Source organism: Geotrypetes seraphini, chromosome 1 (genome assembly GCF_902459505.1).
Source record: "Geotrypetes seraphini chromosome 1, aGeoSer1.1, whole genome shotgun sequence".
Classification (NCBI taxonomy): Eukaryota; Metazoa; Chordata; class Amphibia; order Gymnophiona; family Dermophiidae; genus Geotrypetes; species Geotrypetes seraphini.
Window position 1 is genome coordinate 224147716 of NC_047084.1, and position 23178 is coordinate 224170893.

Sequence of the window (23178 nt, forward strand, 5' to 3'; positions counted from 1 at the left end):
TGATAGTGTGTGACACTTTACTGAGGATGTAGCACATTATAGTGGAGGTCAGTGGAAATTTGAGTATTTGTGTTGCGGATACACAGGAGTCCATACTTGAGCTGTTGATTCCTATTTCCCTCAAACTGCAGAAGGATATTCCTTTTAGAACTTGATAATTCCTCCCCTTCTGCAGTGGAGCACAGCACCTCCTTCAGTTTTTCCTTCTGCATGCGAACTCAGAAGGTGTGTTTTGCTCTGCTCTGTTTTTTCTTTATTTTCAAGAAAGGTACATGGAATGATGAATTTATGGTGTTATATAGCAAAATTGTATAGTACATATGATCGTACAGGAATCTACCCCTCTTTTTCTCATAGGATCAGTGGCTCAGTATTCGCATTTGCAGTATTTGCAAGCTTTTCCAAGAACCTAACCCCAGCAAATAGGGAAAACAATACTGTACTATGAAAAGCTTTGAGCAAGAAGAGGGAAGGAGATATAGGAATTTGATAAGATTCCTATATCAGATGTTGAGCCCTGTTAAGTACCAGTTGTTGTCTGAGGAGAGTGAATGAAAATGTTGGTGGTGTAACTTAATCCTAAAAGTATTTGTGCTCCAATTGACAGAGTTCCTAAAGGTGAGGTCACATGACCCAGAAGAAGCCATCCGCCATGATGTGATTGTTACCATTATAACTGCTGGCAAGAGAGATCTGTCCTTAGTCAATGATCAGCTGCTGGGATTTGTAAGAGAACGAACACTGGACAAACGGGTAAGATCTAATGTTCTCATTTCCAGATGTGCTCTTCCTAAATACTCCTTAGCTAGTGCTGGTGGGATTGCTTTTCACAGAGAATGTGAAAAAGTTATTTCCACATCTCCAGAAGGGGTAGTCAAAGCAAGTCCCTGGCATAGCTTTAAATATCTTGTTGATTTTCAAAGGTGGTGTCAGGGTTTCCTGATCATTTTTCTTTCCCCCAGCAGTTCTTTATTAGGATCTGTTCATAGGTTTTCTATGATAGTCCTTTGTTCCAGAATGGTGATTGAATTTCCTGTGGCACTCTTTGTGCCCACTATCAGCTTATTGATCACTTGGAGCCGGATGCACAAAACTCTCCAACCGTCTAACAATCATTACTAAACCACTGGCTTAGCAATTAATTAATTTATCAACCCGATGTACAAAATAGCCCACCATGTTTTTTTCCATGGGTAGGGTAAGTAACTCTGAGGTAAGTAATCGCGAGTATGCTAAAGAGGACAGAGGCAATACCAAAGGAAACAAAGGCATGATCAAGGAAGACGAATTATCTCGCGTCAATATAATGAGGGACAGAGCAAGAGACAGTGACTTAGTATCTGAGGTAAATAATTGAGTCGGTAAGGTAGGGGACAGAGGGAGAGACGGGGACTCCATCTTAGAGTCAGGGGTAAGAAATCGCATGGGCACTGAAGGAGACAGAGGAAATAGTACAGGCAATAAAGGCAAGATTGAAGAGGACAAACTATCTCAGACAGAAAGCACTCCATGCAAACAGAAAGAATGGACAGCCATGTATGCTAATGCCCGTAGCTTAGGCAACAAAATACTGGAAACGGAAATGAGAAACACCGACCTTGATGTAGTGGCGATATCAGAAACGTGGTTTTCAGAGTCCCACGGATGGGATATGGTCATACCAGGATATACCTTACTCCGTCGTGACACAGAAGGCAAATCAGGAGGAGGGGTAGCTCTGTACATTAGAGAAGACATCAAAGTTACTAAAATTACAGACATCAAGTATAAGGGAGAATCCCTCTGGGTGAACCTTGCAAAGGGCAATAACAAATGCCTGTATCTTGGTGTATACAGACCACCAAGACAAAAGGAGGACGCAGACGATGAATTAATAGAAGACATTGAAACCATCACACTGCGTGGAGATACAGTGCTGATGGGAGACTTCAATATGCCCGATGTGAACTGGAACAAACCTTCCGCGGCAGCAAGAAGCTACTAACCTCCATGTGAGGAGCAAGCCTCAAGCAGTTGGTATTAGAACCCACAAGGGATCAGGCAATCCTGGACCTGTTACTCACCAACGGAGACAGTGTCACCAAGGTATCGGTGGGAGAAACCTTGGCCTCCAGTGACCACAACATGGTGTGGTTCCACTTCAAGAAATAGACCCTAAATTTTAAAGGAACAAATTTTTAAGGCATGGGAGACTATGTCTACAAAGCACTGCAAAATCAATGCACGACGTATTATAAGGTAGAGGTACTATGGTTGGCGCTGAAATCTACCCTGCAAGAAGCAGCCAACATATACATAAAAACCGTGAGCAAACGACACAGAAAAAATAGACCACAGTGGTTCTCCGCAGAGATCTCAGAACTAGTAAAGCAAAAGAAAAAAGCTTTCGTTATCTACAAACAATCACAATGACCGGAAGCTAAAAAAACCTATCTGGCGAAATCTAGAAAAGTTAAAATGAAAGTCAGAGAGGCCAAACTCTGGATGGAAGAAAGCATAGCTAGGTAGGTAAAGAAAGGGGAGAAATCCTTTTTTAAATACGTTAGCGACAGGAAAAAGAACACAAACGGTATTGGGCGCCTAAAGAAACCTGACGGCGACTTTACAGTTTCGGACGCAGACAAAGCAGAACTACTCAGTAATTACTTCAGCTCAGTCTTCACCTGCGAAGCGCCATGATCTGTTCCTCAGCTACAGACAGAGGGGTGCTCGGAGGACCCCTTCTGGGACATGGAATTTACCGCGAGCGACGTCTATCATGAGCTTTCCAAACTAAAAGTTAACAAAGCGATGGGCCCGGATAATATACACCCTAGAGTACTTCAAGAATTGAGAGATGTCTTGGCAGAACCGTTAGCCGAGCTCTTTAATCTTTCCCTAAGCAAGGGAAGAGTGCCCCTGGACTGGAAAACTGCAAACGTTATCCCACTCCACAAAAAGGGATGCAGGTCTGAGGCTGAAAATTATAGACCAGTGAGTCTCACATCAATAGTGAATAAACTCATGGAAACGTTGATTAAAAACAGATTGGACATGATTCTGGATGATGAAAGATTAAGGGATCCCCACCAGCATGGCTTTACGAAGGGAAGGTCTTGTCAATCCAATCTGATAAGCTTCTTTGACTGGGTAACAAAAAAACGATGGGGGAGAGTCTCTGGACATCGTGTATTTGGACTTCAGCAAGGCTTTTGACAGTGTCCCACACCATAGGTTATTGAACAAGATGAACATGTTAGGACTAGGAAAAACACTGACAGCATGGGTAAAAGACTGGCTTAGTGGCAGTCTTCAAAAGGTAATGGTAAACGGTATTCCCTCAAAAACATCAAAAGTGACCAGTGGAGTGCACAGGGTTCGGTCTTGGGCCCGATACTGTTTAATATCTTTGTAAGGGATCTGACTAAGGGACTTCGAGGCAAAATTACATTATTTGCCGATGACGCTAAACTATGCAACGTTGTGGCCAGGGCAACGGAACCTGACAGCACAACCAGGCCCAACACTATGGAGCAAGACCTACTTTTACTGGAACAATGGTCCAGTACTTGGCAACTAAACTTTAATGCCAAAAAATGTAAAGTAATGCATCTTGGAAACGGAAATCCATGCAGAACATACACTTTGAACGGTGAAAACTTAACAAGAACTTCTGCAGAAAGGGACTTGGGAGTACTCATCCGAGAAGACATGAAAGCTGTAAACCAGGTGGAGAAAGCTTCAGCAAAGGCTAGACAAATGCTGGGTTACATCAGAAGAAGCTTTATCAGCCGAAGGCCTGAAGTCATACTGCCGTTGTACAGATCCATGGTCAGACCATACCTGGAGTACTGTGTCCAGTTCTGGAGGCCGCATTATCAGAAGGATGTGAAGAGAATGGAGTCAATCCAGAGAATGGCTACTAGGATGGTCTCAGGACTTAAAGATCTCCCATATGAAGAACATCTGACCAGACTGTGTTTATATTCTCTCGAAGAGCGCAGAGAAAGGGGAGACATGATAGAAACATTCAAATACGTCACAGGCCGCAGAATAGTGCACAGAAGTGGAGGAAGAAATCTTTTCTGTTAAGGGTCCCACGGCAACAAGAGGGCATCCGCTAAAACTTAAAGGTGGAAGATTTCATGGAGACACCAGGAAATTCTTCTTCACCGAAAAGGGTGATTGATCGATGGAATGGTCTACCACATAAGGTGGTCAATGCTAAGTAGCGTGCTCGACTTCAAGAGATGATGGGATAAACAAGTGGGGATGCTACAGAGTTATGCTTATAAGATGGATTCTCATGGGAGGGAGGACTCTTGAGTGGGCAGACTTATTGTGGGGGGACTTGGAGAGGGAGGGTTCTTGAGTGGGTAGACTTGTTGGGCCGCCAGCCCTTTTCTGCCGTCATACTCTATGTTTCTATGTTTCATTTTCTGACTCTGACTTGCAAATGACCTCATTAGTATTAAAATATCATCAATATTAAAATGAGCCCTCTAATCAGTGCCCTAACGTCGCTAAGGCATGCGTTAAATCTATTAACAACTGCTAAGGACCTAAAATTACTGAAAGGTATGCCCTATTTTTTTTCTGTTCTAGGGCCTGTAGGCTTGGTACCACATACAGTAATGTGATTTCCCCCTCCTATTATTGCATTATATGTCACACTAACTTCTGATCATTAAATAACTATAACATTAGACAATAGGAACCTGAGTACACATAACACAGCTTTTAAATTTATTACATTATTTTTTAAGAAGCAAAGTAATCCACTACACATATCATCCGTTAAAACGTAACTGCATTCTAAATCTCTAAATTTAGTAACTGGTTGCACCATCTTTAGCAGCAGTAGTTGTAGTCAGATGTTTCCTATAATTTGCTATCAGTCTTTTATATCGCTATTAAGGAATCTTAACCCACACTTCTTTGCTGAACTTTTTAAAATTAAAGACACAATCATATGTTTTTCTGCATGAACTGCTTGTTTCAGGTCCTGCCACAGCATCTCTGTTCAGTTCAAGTCAAGAATTTGATTAGGCCATTTCAGAACTTTAATTTTGTTTCTTCTCAGCCATTCAGATGTAGACTTTTGTGTATTGGATCTTTGTTTTTGCTGCATAACACTATTATGCTTCAGCTCACAGACAAAAGACCAGATAGTCTCAGAATTCCTTTGATAATGGCAAGTTTTCAGGTACTGGGGCAGCAAAGCATCCTCACACCATTATACTGCTACCACCATGTTTGACTGTTGATATTATGTTCTTACTGTCAAATGCTGTATTTGCTTTATACTAGACATAATGGGACCTATTTTGTACAGAGAGTTCCACTTTTGACTTGTTTGTCCACAGAACCTTATCCCAGAAGGTTCATGCAACATCAAAGTGTGTGTCTGGTGATGTGAGATGAGCACTGATGTTACTTTTGGATAGCAGCTTTTTCCACCTTGCATTGCATTCTTGTAGAAACTTTGTGGTGACTATAGGGCTGGCTGCAATCAGGTCTGAATCTAATTATTTGTTTAATTTGTTGATTTAATCTAATTATTATTCTAATTATTGAATTAATCTAATTATTAATCTAATTAAACAAATAGGTTCAATCAGCTGAATCTAATTATTAATTAAATTTGGTCATTTGGTTGAGCAATGAAAAAGGTGGTTAATTTTTCACATATGTGATATACAGTAGTTGTTGAATAATTTTGCTCATTATATCAAATTTTAATAAATTTGGAAACTTGGATTACCATATTTTTCGCTCCATAAGATGCACTTTTTTCCCCAAGAAAAGTGGGTGGAAATAAGGGTACGTCTTATGGATCAAATATCCAACCCCAAACCCCACCCCCGTTACCTTATTTTAGTTCCTCCGGTGGTCTAGCGGTCCTGCCCTTCCCTCCGGCTTACTTCCGAACTAGCTGTAGCAACGTCAGAGCGGCGCAAAAGGCAGACGCGAGCTTTTCACGCGCCTTCCTTGTCCCATACCGCTCCATGAAAAAACAGAATAAGCCAGATTACTACAGAATACTGCACAGAAAAATCATGCTAACAGAATACCGCAGTGACACACGACAGAAATAGTGTTAGGGGAGCGCAACTAGAGCAACTGCCCCCCTAGTCAGAGAGAGCCCTAAACTAGCTAGAAACTAAAGAAGCACAGTTTGGGCTTTGCGGTCCCCAGTTATGTCTAACACCAGCTCTAGCAGGATACATATTTCAAATCTGATATATTTGAATCACAAAATAGAAAATAAAATTATTCTTTCTACCTTTTGTTGTCTCGTCATTTTATTCTTCAAATCATGTTGGTCTCAGGCGCTGGTCTCTGTTTTCTTTTGTCTTCTCTTAACTCACTTGCCAGGGTCTCCTGTCTATTTGACATTTTTTATTTGTCCATGCTCATCATCCATCTAATATCTCTGTGTATGTATTGTTCCCCATGTTCAGCATCTCCCTTCTCTATGTCTATGTCTCCTATATGTCCCTTTCTAGTATTGCCCCTGTGCCCATCTCCCTGCCTTCATCATCTCACCATTCTATGATCCCCTCCCCCTGCGTACAGTATCATTCTTCTATATCCCTGTGCACCCCCCCCCCCATCCAGCATCTTCTTTCTGCATTCCTATTCTCCCCCATGTCTTACATTTCCCTTCTGTGTCCATATACCACCCCCATGCAGCATTCCCCTTTTTGTCCCTGGTTCTGTGCTCCCATCCATGCCCACCATCTCTCCTCTTTTTGTATAGTTCCCTGTGTCCAGCTTCTCCTCTCTCTTACAGCAATGTGTCTCTCACACTCTCTCTTTCCTCCCTCCCTCCACTATGTTCAATATTTCGCTCACTCTTCCTTCATCCCCTTGGTTCAGCTTTTCTCTTTCCTTCTTTCTCCCCTCCAGGTCCTGCATCTCTCTCCCTTACCTCTAGCCCCCAGACCAGATTCAGTACTTGTCTCCCTTCCCTTCAGCTTCAGCTGGTCTCGCCTCTCTCCCTTTTGCAGGTCAAACAGCCCACCTCCCTCACTCCCGATCACGGGTCAAACTAGCAAAAAATTTTTTAAACCCTATGACTCCCCTGGGTCAGCCCCTTTACACCTCTTGACCTGGGCCTATCAGCCTCTTAGAAGCTTTGTCGACGAAGAAACAACATTGCAGACCTGTTTTTGCTGGAAGTTACATCGGAAGGAGGGGGCCGGAGGAAGGTTCTTGGACAGACCTCCCAGGAAAGAGACTTGGGAGTTCTGATCAACAAGTCGATGAAGCCATCCACACAATGTGCGGCGGCGGCGGCGAAAAAGAAAAACAGAATGCTAGGAATGAAGAGGATCACGAACAGATCGAAGAAGGTTATCATGCCACTGTACAGGGCTATGGTGTGCCCTCACCTGGAGTACTGCGTCCAGCACTGGTCGCCGTACATGAAGAAGGACACATTACTACTCGAAAGGGTCCAGAGAAGAGCGACTAAGATGGTTAAAGGGCTGGAGAAGTTGCCGTACAGCAAAAGATTAGAGAAATTGGGCCTCTTCTCCCTCGAACAGAGGAAATTGAGAGGGGACATAATCAAAACATTCAAGGTACTGAAGGGAATAGACTTGGTAGATAAGGACAATTTGTTCACCCTCTTCAAGGTAGGGAAAACGAGAGGGCAGTCTCTAAAATTGAAAGGGGATAGATTCCGTATGAACATAAGGAAGTTTTTCTTTACCCAAAGAGTGGTAGAAAACTGGAACGCTTTTATGGAGTCTGTCATAGGGGAGAACACCCTCCAGGGATTCAAGACAAAGTTAGACAAGTTCCTGCTGAACCGGAACGTATGCAGGTAGGGCTAGTCTCAGTTAGGGCGCTGGTCTTTGACCAGAGGGCCACCGCGTGAGCGGACTGCTGGGCACGATGAACCACTGGTCTGAGCAAGCAGTGGCAATTCTTATGTTCTTATGTAGCAGGCCTGCAATGTTGCTTCTTCGTCGACGAAGCTTGTAAGAGGCTGGTAGGCCCGGGGTGAGAAGCACAAAGGGGCTGACCCAGGGGAGTCACAGGTTGTTTGTTTTTTTACTGGTTTTGACCTACGATCGGGAGTCAGAGAGGGGGGCCTGTTGGACCCACGATAGGGAGGGAGAGGGGTTGCTGGATTCGCAAGGGGGGGGGCTGCTGGACCCGCAATCGTGAGGGGGGCTACTGGCTGGGAGGGGTGGGGAGGGAGGCAACTTGAGGCAGATCCTTTACTGTGAGGAAGGCCATATACCACTCCGTAGGGTGGTGAAAAGCCTTGTTCTACTAAGCAGGTTCTGTGTATAATACTGGACCAGGGTTTGACTATGAAGGACCAGGTGAACTGTTTGTTTAGAAAGGGTTTCTTTACTCTTTGGAAGCTTTGGTCCATTAGAGCGTATTTTGATGTTTCATCATTTAGAATTTTGGTACAGTCTCATATATTAAGTCAACTTGATTACTGCAATATTGCCTACTTAGCAATTTCTCAGAAGAATATGCAACAATTGCGAATGGTTCAAAATGTGGAGGTCATGTTAATTTTCAGGTTGAAGAAATACGATCATGTAACACCTTCCTATCGAGTGCTGCACTGGTTGCTGATGGAGGCGCATGTGAAGTTTGTTTGGTTGGTTTTGTTTTAAGGTTTTATTTGGTTTAGTTCCTAAATACATAACTGAGCTTTTCTCTTTTGCAACCAACAGACATAAGAGAAGCTCACACCTGAATTTTTCCGCCGGTTAGAGGATGTAAACTTAAAAAACATCATCAATATCTTTTTTCATGTCGGGCAGCATTATGGGGCAAAGATCTAGAACAATAGCTTCTGCTTACTGATACTTATGGGGAATTTTGGAGACATCTAAAAACATCTGTTTTTGAAGTACTTAGGTAGCTGATTTCTAGATTTTTATCATGCAATAATCGGATCTTTTTAGGGTTTTTTAGTTATTGGCTTTTACCTTTTAGTTTTATTCAATTTGTTGTATTTTTAACTATTGTAAACCACATAGAACTTTACAGCCTTGCGGTATATAAACTGTTATTATTATTATTGTTCCTGTAGCCACGGCAAGCGACTGATTTTTATTTTTCTCCCTTTTCTTCGGGTTTTCCATGATCATCCACGGCTCACCGCGGGAAACAGTCCCCATGTCATTCTCTACTACAAACTCAAAATCTTCATCTTGTTTATGTTCAGTTCTAATTCCATGTTATGACTTTCGGCCTTGATATTTTTCAGTAGATACAGCTTGTCTTCTTTGTTGCTGGTTATGAGCATTGTATCATGTTCATAGTGCAGGTTGTTTATATTTTGGCCAACAGGTTTGAAACTGTTGCTTACCAACTTTGATATTAATTTTCATTTCTAGGACACTGAAGCTTTTGTCTAGTACATGGATAGGCAATTCCAGTCCTCGAGAGCCGCAGCCAGGTCAGATTTTCAGGATATCCACAATAAATATTCATGAGATAGATTTGCATCTCAAGGAGGCAATGCATGCAAATCCATCTCATACATATTCATTGTGGATATCCTGAAAACCTGACCTGGCTGCGGCTCTCGAGGACCGGAATTGCCTACCCCTGGGCTAGGAGGGTGCAGCAAATGAGCATTGCAGCTTGATAGTATCTTCGTGCTCTTCTAAATTTCTTCTCATCTTGGATATATTTGCAGCATTGCCTGTGATTAAACTGCATCGACCATATTGCCCCAGTGCTGGAGTCACTGTGAAAGCTAACTCCAGTCTGTCCCGATTTGTCATGCCATATATGGGACAAATACTGTAGAAGTCCGTCCAGCATCAGCTTCTTGTCCCCACTGTTGGAGCTGCATTTAAGCATCACTCCCCTCGCATCATAAACAAAGTTACTGTTGTAGATCTGATGAGTTTTATGTTGATACTATCCTTTTTCTATTTATGCATCCTTTGTGTCTAAAAATGCTATCACAGCTTAGTAAAAGGAGCCCCAAGTATACCACCCCACAATCTCATATTACCACTTCTTCGTCTCTGGAAAATATTTGTTTGTAGATTAATACCATTCAAGTATTTAAAAGTCTGTATCATATCTTGTGTGAATGATATGCTTCTTTCCTATTTACATGATAGCACTCCTTTTCTCTTTTTCTTTCTTTTAGATTGTAAACCACTTAGTTTTATCCTGTAAGGTTGCAGTGGTATTTTAAATGTTAAATAAATAAATTGATTTCCTCTACCCCTTCTTTAGAGATTGACACGGTGATTGAACACTGTGGCAAACCCTGTGGGCCACAGCTTAACTGCGAGGACGGGGAAAAATTGGGCCATAGACCGCTGTAAAAGGTCTTGCTCCCCGAGTTAAAAAAAATTACACCCAGTTTTATCTGGTTTTATGTGGGATGGGGGGTCCTACTGGACTTAGGCCTAGATTTTCAAAAAAACATGTTAAAAAATGATGGGCTGCTATTGCAGCTATTCTGGTAACAATTTTTTTTTTTTAAATTGAGTTATTCTCTAAAAACACGCTCATGCAAATGAGGTTGGCAGAGAGTAGCAAAGACTCACTAAATTTGCCTGTGCCCATCTCTGGTGATAGCATTGGGCACGTGCGCAGAATAAACGCAAAAAGAAAAACCAAAACACAACAACAGTGAGAGAAATGTTCAATCTCTCCTGCTTCCCACCAGCAGCAGGAGAGATGCCCACTCTCTTTCGCTGTCAAGCAAACCCTCCCTGCAGCAGGAGAGATGTCCACTCTCCTGCAGCCATGCAATCCCCCTCCCCATAGCAGCGGGAGAGATGCCCATTCTCTCGCACTGCCCCAGAACACCCCACCCCTTGCCTTCAATGCTTGGCACCCTCTCCCCCATACCTTGATTTTGATGGCTGACCGGAGGGTTGCCTAATCCCTCTAGCCTGTTGGCTTGCTTCTTCAAAATAGGCCTTCCCCTCCCCGGTGCATCTCGGGATGCACCAGGGAGGGGCCTGAGACAGCCAAAGTCTCCTTGAATTACCAGTGACTGGCCTTTTATTGGGACAATTACATCATCAATTAATTCAGTATTAAACATACGTAGTTGGTACATCTTCCAATTACAATCCATTTACAAATTGCATACTTCACCAATATTCTATTGGTTCTATTCAAGTCACATGGTTTCCTGTTAATCATCCTTAGCAACAAGTGATGACTTACTTCATAAACATGTTATTGGGTTCACCTCTGTCAGCAATTGAAGGACATGCTGACCTTGCAAACATGTTCTAATTTTTATTTTTTTTTTGCAAATGTCTAGTTTGCAGAAATTTTCTTATTTGCTAGACAATACACTCCTGTAGGCTACAACCTCATGGTTATAGTCACATGATTTCCCCTAACTCTACAAGCGACAAATATGTCAGTGTGACTTTTAGCTTATTTTCAGGGAACTGTTATGTTATGGCTCCAGCATTTTTTTTTTCAAACATTAAACCAAAATATTTTGTTCTATTAAGGAAAGATATATACTCTGCGTGCTGTGCTGTCTATACTATACTGTGTCACAAGTCTCTGAAGCATTTCTATTATTCAGCTACATCTTTTATATAATATTAATATCTTATAAGGTCTTAACTAAAATTGTATCTAATACATATTGGTTATCCTGCATAATATATAAGAGGACTACTGAATTTTGGATTCGCTTTGTTTCACTGAACAGATAGTCCAGTTAGGTCATCTACTAGTTTATCAGTGCTGTAATTTCATCTGACTTGATCACAGATATCTCTCAAATACTATCTAATGAGAACCTTGACCGTTGGTAGTTCAGCTACAGGTGGTTCTCTGCCTGATCCCACCAAATAATCTAAATGAGTTCAAATTTGCAGTCTTGGGTTTGTTTCTTTTTTTTTTTTGTGAACATTTTCAATATTAGATTATCTCTATGTTGATGCTATGTTGAAAACATGTGAATAAGAAAATGAAACTAATGTGTTAATGTCAATAAGTAATAAAAATAAGTAATATAAATACAGTGGTACCTCGGTTTACGAGTGCACCGGTTTGCGAGTGTTTTGCAAGACGAGTAAAACATTTGCAAAATCGGCGCATCGGAAACCGAATGTGCCTCGATTTACGAGTGCCCCCCCCCCCCCACGATCTAGCATCCCCCACTCGCGTCGCACCCCCCCTCCCCCCCGCCGCGATCCAGCATGCCCCAAGCACCCATCCATCCACCCACCTGATCACATTCCTTACCACCATTTGGCACCGGCACCAACGCACAGGACATGCCGGTGCCCGAAGATCTGCCTTCTTCGCGCTGAGCCTTGAGCATCTGCGCATGCTCAAGGCCTTCGGGTTCCCGTTCTCTCCGAATCTCGAAGGGGTGCGACGCGAGCGGGGGGGGTGCCGGATCGCAGGGGGATGGCGGATCACGCAGGGGGGGCCTTCATGAGTGGCGGGGAGCAATGCCGGTTCTTGGGGGGTAGAGCAGTGCCGCTGGCCTCGGGGGGATGGGGTGGGTGGGAACAAATCAAGCGAGTTTCCCTTAGTTCCTATGGGGAAACTCGCTTTGATATATGAGTATTTTGGTTTACGAGCATGCTTCTGGAATGAATTATGCTCGTAAACCAAGGTTCCACTGTATATTGATATATAAATTGATAATTGAGGCTCCAAATAATTTGTGTATTTTTGCATAGGGGTCCTTTTATTAAGGTGCGCTATCCAATTTAGTGTGCGCTAAAAATTAGCATGTGCTAAATGCTAAGGCATCCATTATATTCTATGGGCGCCTTAATATTTAGCGCGCGCTAATCTTAGCCCACGCTAAATTGGTTAGCACACCTTAATAAAAGGACCCCATAAGTTCATAGAAATTCCAGGAAGTAATTAAGGTTACACAAAATGTAAAGCTAGTTGTTGATTTTCTACACCAATGAGAGGTTCTCACACATATGTATCAATATTTTCTGTTTTGATTCACATTTCCTACTAAATCTCTGCATGGTTTTACTAACACATAGCTTTTAATTCAAGGCTACTTTTTTCTCAGATCCATCCCTTATTACATCTTTATTATTGTAGGACCCCTGAAGAAGGCATGTCTGCCAAAACAGACCATGTTGGGTCCTGTTACATCATAACATACATGGATGTATAGTTTTTGTCTTGGAATAATACACCAATAAAGTAGCATCAAGAACATCATTCTCCAGAATCTCTTTTGGTTTTTATTCTCTGAATTCTTTACTGTGGAGCTACTGGGTCATCGTTCCCGCTCCCCCTTTTTTTTTTTTTTTTTTTGTTGCCTACATGAAATTGTACCATTTTATCATTTGTGCTTTTTAAATTTATTACTACCCACTCACGTAAATGCGCTGTCGCACAAATCTTATGCACTAGCACAGGTTGGTTTAGAGATTAACAGTGGTCTCAAGTGCTCACTACCAGAAGCCTGAGTTATTTGTCAAAGCCACTGGCTGATACCGTGAGCTATCATCGGTCCCGTATCTTATCTCTATGCCTATGATTTGTGCATTTTAGATATATAAATATTGAACTATTTTCTTTATAAATTAATCCTAAAATCTATATTATTTAATGCTTCACCATTCCAAATAAATCAGGATTACTTAGCTTTTTTTCTTTGTATCTTTTTCTTGCTGTTTTATTCCCATTCAATATAATTCAGGATTGCTCAACTTATTTTCATTATGTTAATCCTGTTATTCTCCTCTACGGAAGATCTCCGTTTCGCACCCACATATTAACAGGGGGCTTCTTCAGGAAAGCACCAACTGCCTCAGCAACCCAAACCTCTTGGCTTCCTTGGGCGTAAACCTCCTAGAGAAAGACACGTTGGCTCCTTCTCAACAGCCTCAGGCTCAAACATTGTGTTTGAGCCTGAGGCTGTTGAGAAGGAGCCAACATGTCTTTCTCTAGGAGGTTTACGCCCAAGGAAGCCAAGAGGTTTGGGTTGCTGAGGCAGTTGGTGCTTTCCTGAAGAAGCCCCCTGTTAATATGTGGGTGCGAAACGGAGATCTTCCGTAGAGGAGAATAACAGGATTAACATAATGAAAATAAGTTGAGCAATCCTGAATTATATTGAATGGGAATAAAACAGCAAGAAAAAGATACAAAGAAAAAAAGCTAAGTAATCCTGATTTATTTGGAATGGTGAAGCATTAAATAATATAGATTTTAGGATTAATTTATAAAGAAAATAGTTCAATATTTATATATCTAAAATGCACAAATCATAGGCATAGAGATAAGATACGGGACCGATGATAGCTCACGGTATCAGCCAGTGGCTTTGACAAATAACTCAGGCTTCTGGTAGTGAGCACTTGAGACCCCTGTTAATCTCTAAACCAACCTGTGCTAGTGCATAAGATTTGTGCGACAGCGCATTTACGTGAGTGGGTAGTGAGAGTCACAAAGTTTACAATAGAGGTGACTTTTTAAATTTATGACATCTCCAAAATTCACACACCCTACTGTGCATGCACAGAATTTTAATCTGTTCTCTGAGTACTTTATGGTACTGGTGATGCCACTTGCTGGTGGAGTGGTTAGGGCAGTGGCCTAAGAACCTGGGGAATTGAGTTTGATTACTTCCAGAAATACCTCTCTTGTATAACTCTTAATGCTTTTCATAGACAGAAACAGTGGTGAATGCTGGTTTTTTTTATCTTTATTCATTTTAAAACTTACAATAAGTATAACATAAGATACAATCATTTTATACTTTAACATCGCTAAACTTATCTCTGAAGTTTAAATTCTTGAAGTTGAAACACGTTTTATAAGGGGAAGGGGCCTCAGATCCCCGTGCGTCGTCAGTATGTTAACTATGCAACTGCACTAGAAAGGGAAGTAACCTCATTGGCCCCACTTCCCCTCCTGCCTGGCAATTTGTTCAACAATCTTGTAGTTCTTCTTTATCAAGTTTAACTAAGAACTTAGTTTAGGCAGGGTGAAATCAAGATGCTGCAGGTGTGAATAAATCTCCTGCTGTCTTTGCTAGTCTGATTTCGCCAACGTAGAGCTAGCAGGTGTTTCGCTATTGTAGCTGCGTCAGGGCGATGGACTCCTGCAAAAAGAACAAGGTACAGCAGTGTCAAGAGTGAGAACAATATGAAGTACATTTTCCTCTGTGTCCAACTTACTCGGCGGTACTGTTATCGCTCAAATCAGTAAAGATGGCTGCAGCCAGTAACTGTTCACTTTTACGTCTTATGTCATCCTAGGACGAAGGTAAAACAGCTGATTCTGTATTGCTGAAAACTGTTCCAATGATAAAATCAAAGTGTGTTACTTATGTATCGGAGAAAACTTGGTAACAGGGGCTGAATCAAAAAACTATTAACATGGACTGAAGCAGAAAAACTGTTAAAATTAAACCATGCTAAAATTGAGTGGCACCTATTTTTTTGATTAAGCCAACTCTTTCGATCTGGTTTAATTTCAGCAGTTTTTCTGTTTCAGTCCATGTTAATAGTTTTTTAATTCAGCCCCTGTTACCAAGTTTTTTCTGATACATAAGTAACACACTTTGATTTTATCATTGGAACAGTGTTCGGCAATATGGAATCGGCTATTTTACCCTCCTCCTAGGATGACATCAGACGTTAGATGTAAAAGTGAACAGTTCCTGGCCGCAGCCATCTTTGTCGATTTGAGTGATAACAGTACCGCCGAGTAAGTTGGACACAGAGGAAAGTGTTCTTCTTATTATTTTCACTCTAACACTGCTATACCTTGTTCTTTTTGTAGGAGTCAATTGCCCTGACGCAGCTACAATAGCGAAACGCCTGCTAGCTCTACATTGGCGAAACCAGACCAGCAACAACAGCAGAAGATTTATTCACACCTGCAGCATCTTGATTTCACCCTGCCTAAGCTGTTTTTAGTTAAACTTGATAAAGAAGAACTATAAGATCGTTGAACAAATTGCCAGGCAGGAGGGGGAGTGGGGCCGATGAGGTTACTTCCCTTTCTAGTGCAGTTGCATAGTTAATATACTGATGACGCATGGGGATCTGAGGCCCCTTCCCCTTATAAAACGTGTTTCAACTTCAAGAATTTAAACTTCAGAGATAAGTTTAGTAGAAAAGCATTCATCACTGTTTCTGTCTATAAAAAGCATTAAGAGTTATACAAGAGAGGTATTTTTGGAAGTACTTAGATTAATCTCTCTGTAGAAACATAGAAATAGACGGCAGATAAGGGCCACGGCCCATTTAGTCTGCCCACCTCAATGACCCTCCCTCTACCTTTCTCTGTGAATAGATCCCACGTGACTATCCCATTTGACCTTAAAATCAGGCACGCTGCTGGCCTCAATAACCTGTAGTGGAAGACTATTCCAGCGATCAACCACCCTTTCAGTGAAAAATAATTTCCTGGTGTCCCCGTGCAGTTTCCCGCCCCTGATTTTCCACGGATGCCCCCTTGTTGCCGCGGGACCCTTGAAAAAGAAGATATCTTCTTCCACCTCGATGCGGCCCGTGAGAAACTTGAATGTCTCGATCATGTCACCCCTCTCTCTGCGTTCCTCGAGTGAGTACAGCTGAAATTTATCCAGCCGTTCCTCGTACGGGAGATCCTTGAGTCCCGAGACCATCCGGGTGGCCATTCTCTGGACCGACTCAAGTCTCAACACATCCTTCCGGTAATGCGGCCTCCAGAATTGCACACAGTACTCCAGGTGGGGTCTCACCATGGATCTATATAATGGCATAATGACTTCAGGCTTATGGCTGACGAAATTCCTGCGTATGCAACCTATGATTTGCCTTGCCTTGGATGAAGCTTGTTCCACTTGATTGGCAGTCTTCATGTTCTCACTGACGATCACCCCTAAGTCTTGTTCTGCTTCAGTTCTTGTCTGGATCTCACCATTAAGGGTGTAAGTCTTGCATGGATTTTGGCTGCCCAGGTGCATGACTTTGCATTTTTTGGCATTGAAGCTGAGTTGCCAGGACCTAGACCAGCGCTCCAGTAGGAGTAGGTCGTGCATCATGTTGTCGGGCATTAAATTTGTCTGTTGTGCTTTTGCCCACTATGTTGCTTAGTTTGGCGTCATCGGCGAATAATGTTATTTTGCCTCACAGCCCTTCAGCCAAGTCTCTTATAAAGATGTTGAATAGGATCGGGCCCAGGACTGAGCCCTGCGGCACTCCACTGATCACCTCCGTCGTTTCGGAGGGGGTGCCGTTCACCACTACCCTCTGAAGCCTACCTCCAAGCCAGTTCCCAACCCATTTCGTCAATGTGTCGCCCAATCCTATAGAACTCATCTTGCTCAGCAACCTGCGGTGTGGTACGCTATCGAATGCTTTACTGAAGTCCAGGTATACGATTTGAATTGAGTTTGATTCCCATTGCAGCTCCTTGTGACTCTGGACAAGTCACTTAACCATCTATTTCTTCAGGTTCAAAATAAGTACCTGTATATAATATGTTAACCAATTTGATTGTAACTTTGTGTGCCAGATTAAACCTACTGTCCAAGGAAAACATCTGTTACTGGTGAGAAACAGTACTTTTTACAGGTAGTTGAACCTTTTCCTTTGGAAAAGCAAAAATAGAGGTAATGCCAGCTCTGAGATGGACCTGATAGCCATATAACTGATTAATTTTTGCACAGTAGCAGACACACCAATTTTTCAATTCTTGAGAGCTAAGATATTATGAGATATCATATTGCATTTCTTTGTAGTCTTTCTATATGTTGACATTCAAATGTTGAATGTTTCAGTGGCAAGACCCATAAAGCAATAAACTTTTCTATGATCAGTGAACTTGGGCGTTATCTTCTTGGTCATCTATTTGATTTGTGTATTATCATTATTCATGCTCAGATGTAGAGGATACAGTGAGATGCCCAAGATCATAGGAAATATCAGTGGCATGAACCATAGCTTCCCTGGTTTTCATCCCACTGCTCTAACCACTAGATTACTTCACCATTTCAGATTTTTCAACATGGATCTGAAATGGAGGAGTAACCTAGTAGTTAGAGCAGTAGGCTGAAAACCAGTGAAGCTATGGGAATGCTTATTTTCTATCTAGAATTGTGGAAATGTGACGTTTTTCTTTTTCCTTTATATCTTTTCTTTCTCCTTTATTTTTTCAGGAATTGAGATATTAGAAGTGCTAAAATTTTAGATGTGAGCATCAGGGGGGTGGCTGCTCTACTGTTATAGTTTTCACCTAGTTTGATGTCTGTAATGCTTTGGTTCCAGTGGCGAGTGAGGAAGGAAGCAATGATGGGCCTGGCACAGTTATACAAGAAGTACTGTCTCCATGCCGAAGCAGGAAAGGATGCGGCTGAGAAGGTGAACTGGATAAAGGACAAGCTGTTGCACATCTACTATCAGAACAGTATTGATGATAAGTGAGTCAAAGGCCTTCTCTTTGTAATTTTTGACTTTTTTCCAACTCAATGGAAATTGTAAAGAATTATGTAAAAATAATGTCCATCTATCTAGGCTAAATCACTCTCTGAAAATAGAATGTGATAAAATTTGGAATGAGGAGAAAGATGATAAAAAAATACATACAGGGTTAGAAATTGGGCCAAATCAGACTGGGGGTTCCAGAGAATAAGCCCTGGTACACCACTAGGCCGTGAGAACTTCAGACAGACATTCAGGGAGGGGCTCAGCGTGGGGCAGGAGCATAGAAAGCGTGCTCCTGCCCGGTACACCGCTGGACCACCAGGGATTCAAAAAGGTACACGGGGGGGAAGCGGGAGTAAGGTAAAAAGAATTGTCAGAGTTGGCCAGAACAGGAGGGAGTGGGGGGCAGAATCTCTCCTGTCCCAGCACACCACTGGACCACCTGGTCATATGGCAGGCCTGCTGGAGGCCTGCAACAAGTCCTGGAAAGGGACGGGTGGATGCTGATCTGAATATAAGATGAGTCCCCCATTTTTGGGCCCAGAAATCTCATCTTATATTTGAGTATATATGTCATACTGTCAGCTAACACCTATTGGAAAGTGCACATTGGTTACCAGTCGAACTTAGAATTAGTTACAAAATCTTACTTTTAACATTTACAACAAGATTAAATAATCAACCAGAGTTCATTAACAGATTTTTAGTTCCTTATAATACTTTAAAATCACTTCGTTCATTGTCTCAAAATCTTCTCGCCATACCTTCTTTAAAATTAATCAATACGTTGTGTTCCAATAATTTTTGCTGTCACTGCCCCTACTCTCTGGAATTCGCTGCCTAACCATTTGCGCAATGAATCTGAAATAAAACAATTCAAAGCAAAATTAAAAACATTCTTGTTCTAGGATGCCTTTGGACAACAACTGTCCTTTTAAGGACAAAAAAAAAAAAAAGCTTAAAACTTAAAATTACTGTATTACTTTTTACCCTAACCTATTGTGTTTTCCTTTATTGTTTCACTTTTCTTTTATGATTATAGTTCTTCCCCTTTTCTCCTATTGTCTGAAGTTGGTCTGTATATCTTATTAAGTGTTTTATTAAGACACGTGGAGGGGCATAATCGAAAGGAACGTCTAAGTCCATTTACGTTCATATCGCAAGTCGTCCAAAGTTAAAAAGAGCCTAAGACACATTTTCGAAAGATACGTCCAATTTTTTTTTACTTTCGAAAATCGTCTAATTATACGTCCTGCCGATTTGATCGTCCAAGCCACTAAATCGTCTATCTTTATACCACATTTCTGTCCAACATTCTGTCCAAGTCAAAAATGCCTAGAACAAGCCCTGTTGGATGTGGGAGGGGTCTGCAAAGTGATGGACTGCACACCCAGACATGCCACCTAAATAGTGGGGTACCTTACAGGGTCAAGGGTGGGTTTTTTGAGAGTGGGTTTGATAATAGCTGATTTCCAGCTGAGGGGAACTGTCCCTGTGGAGAGGGATGTGTTAATGATGGGGAGGATGGATTCTGCCATGGCGTCTTCTGTGGACAGCAAGAGGCTGGATGGGCAGGGATCGAGGATGGTGTTGGAGGGTTTGAGTTCTCTCAGGGTCTCGAGAACCTCGGCATGGGTGGCTATATCAAGTTGGGGGAGAGTGGTAGAGGATGGGGTATTTGAGTTAGGCTGGGGGTGTGCAGGAGTGGGGTTGGTGTTGGTGTCAAGATTTTTGCGAATGGTTGGACTGGAAGAAGTTCGAGAGAGTCTCACTATCAAGTTCTGTTTGGTTGTTGTGGCTTTTTCCTTGGGCACTGGTGAAGAGTTGGTATGTGAGGGTGAATAGTTGTTTGGATCTAGCAGGGGCTAATTGTAGGAGGCGAGAGTAGTAGGCTTTCTTCGCTTCTAGGATGGCAGCTTTGTAGGTGATGGATGTGCTTTTCCAGTGGGCTTTGGTTTCTGAATTTGGGTGTTTGATCCAATTCCTTTCTGCTTTCCTCAGAGATCGTTTTATGGATCGGAGGTCACTGTTGTACCAGGGAGCAGGTGTTTTATTGGTGGTTATTCGAGTTGTTTTTGTCTGGGCAAGGCTGTTATAGAGGGATTGGATGTTGGAGTGCCACGTGGAGGCTGCTAGGTCGATGGAGTGGGGATGTTGGGTGCAGGTTTTATTCAGGGTGCGAATGCCTGCGGCCATAGCTGGACGGCTGACTGAGTTAGGGAGTTGGCGTAGGGTGGGAGGGTTAGGGTCTTTACGCGGGGCTAGGGTAGTTTTGAGTGGGAGTTGGAATTCAATGAGGTGGTGGTCTGACCATGGGACAGGTGTGGTGGTGTAGATTGTTTGTTGGTGTTCTGCAGTTGGGTCTCTGAGGGTGAAGATTAAGTCTAAGATGTTGCCTGCTGAGTGTTTAGGGGTGGTTATAGCTTGATGAAATCCCAGGTCGGTGAGGGAGGAGAGGAAGCTGTCTCTTTGTCCTGAGGTGTTGGGGTAGTCTGGGAAATTGAAATCTCCCAGGATGGTCACATGTTTGTGGGAGATGGACAGTTCGGTGATGAATTCGAGGAGGGTCTCTAGGGTATCTGTTGGGGAGTTGGGGGCTCTGTAGAGGAGTATGAGGGCGATTTTGTGTTTGTGGCCTATGGTGAAGGCAAGAGCTTCTAGGGAGGGAATGTTGATAGAGTTTATCAGTTTTGGTGTGATGGAGGTCTTGATGATGGTAGTCACTCCACCTCCTTTCCCAGAGGTACGTGAGCAGGTTAGGGCCTGGTAGCCTGGAGGACATAGTTCGCCTAGTGCTATCCCATCATTGTCTTGGAGCCAGGTTTCAGTGATCATGAGGGCGTCCCAAGTCTTGTCACGGATGAGGTCGTGTAGGAGGAAGGTCTTGTTGTTAACTGATCTTGCATTGATGAGTGCCAGTTTGAGAGTATTGCTGGTGGGGGCTGGTGGGGAGGGTAGAATGGGGATGAGGTTGGCAGGGTTCATGGTGTGGTTTTTTTTGTGCTGGGAGGTAAGATCACCGTATCTGCCTTGGCCTGTAATGATGGGGATGATGAAGTATAGTGTCGTAAGGAATGTTGGGGATGTGATAGGAATGGAGGCAGGGAAGAGGGTGGTTTGAAAAGTGGTGGGTAGGGGGGTGGGGAAAGGGGTGGCCTGGAGAGTTGGGGGCATGATAGGATGGGGGGATTGAGGAGCTGGGCTAGAAGATTTTCGAGAGGGTCTCACTATCAAGTCCTGGCCAGTCCTACCGTTGCAGCTGGAGCCTAATGGAGGGTCATATATGACAGAGCTAAGATGGGAGCTTGGTGCCAAATTGTTGCTAGTGAAACAACTGGAGGAGAGAGAAGGAAAAAAAAAAACCCAGAAAACAAGCAAGCAGGGAAATCTGCATAATTTTAAGAGATTATTGAACAGGTATTTATTATGTAAGATAAAGTATGGGAATTGAGCCCTTGCTGTTGATAAGTCTTTTTACTTGTGTTTAGTCTGTTGTGTATGTATTTGTTGTAACCCGCTTTGTATAAAACGGGATACAAATGAATAAACTATAGATAGATTGTGAGTCCGACACGACTTTTAGGGAAATAGGGAAACTATAAGGGCTATTGTTGTGGTGTGCATGTGGGTACAGTAAGTTTTGGGTTGGTTTTAGAAGGTTCACTATACAATAGAAACAAGTTAAAGTGACATCTGTACCTGGAACTTTTAATATGACATTCTCTTCTACTGTGCTGACGAATGCTCAGCTGTCTGTGACAGTTTGCTAAGAATGCTAGCTGCCCAAAAACTTGCTTTTGTGTGTTTTTCTGTGGACATCTTTATATTTGAGAATGACCAAAAAAATACAACATACTAAGGACCAAAGCATCTACATAGGTCATTGTAAAAAGAAATAAAATTAAAAATAGATATGGGGGGTGTCACGTGATGCTGAGCTAATGAGCAGACGTGTGCGCCTTGAATTCCTGCACTTCTCTCTTAATATCAACAAATTTAACCTGCATTATATGCCATAATTTCACTCAGAGTGCCCTGCCTGCCAGGATCGGCTCCCTGAGCTTCTGAATCTGGTGTTGGATCACCCATTATGGCAACAAAGCCCCCCCCCCCCCCGAAAAGACAAGGAGAAAGGGAAACACACGGAGCCTAAGATGTCCGATGGGGATGGGCCAGCTGGTACTACGGTAAGCTCTGCCTGGGCATTCTCCATCTTTGCTCTTCTCTGGATCTTTTAGATGTGTAACAAACTTTGTCCCCAGGAGAGAGGGATTACACCCCGCTTTCAAGAGCCCATGGATCTCAATCTAGAATTGATTATTGGCTACTCGCCAAAAGCTTATTTTCTCAAACACACTTGGCAGGGATTGTGTCTCGGATCACGCTCTCATTTGGTGCATCTTGGATATGGGCGTGGCAGGGGATGGACTGCGCAGGTAGAAATTCCCTTTGGAACTTTATAAAGATCCTGGATTTTTGGACCACTTGCTTGGGAAATGGCGAGACTTTCAGTCTAACAATAAGGTTCATTTGGACGATCCTGTATTGTATTGGCATGCAGCAATGGCAGTCTTATGTGGGGAAATCATTGCATATAATAGTTTCCAGAAAAAGGCTTGGGACCGCAAAATTGTTCAGAGGTTAAGGCAGATAGGATCTGGTATTCTTGCCACCCTACAGTTCAGCGGAAGGACAGCTCTTATGGTTTTGCAGGCCTCCTTGAATGAGTTAATTCACAGTCGCACAGTGCGATCTCTTCAGTATTTCAAATACCAATTTTATCTACATGGTAACAAGGGTGGGAAGCTCTTAGCTA

At 42.6% G+C, this 23178-nt stretch overlaps 1 protein-coding gene across 5 annotated transcripts in view; it reads left to right on the forward strand.

Moving 5' to 3' along the window:
- PDS5A (PDS5 cohesin associated factor A) overlaps positions 1 to 23178 on the forward strand; it is a 645453-nt gene that overhangs the window by 223339 nt on the left and 398936 nt on the right. For all 5 annotated transcript variants that reach the window (XM_033947170.1, XM_033947134.1, XM_033947143.1 and 2 more), the window contains exons 11-12: positions 608 to 753; positions 18207 to 18358. In XM_033947170.1, the coding sequence (XP_033803061.1) occupies positions 608 to 753; positions 18207 to 18358 (298 nt within the window). The remainder of the gene's footprint in view (positions 1 to 607; positions 754 to 18206; positions 18359 to 23178) is intronic.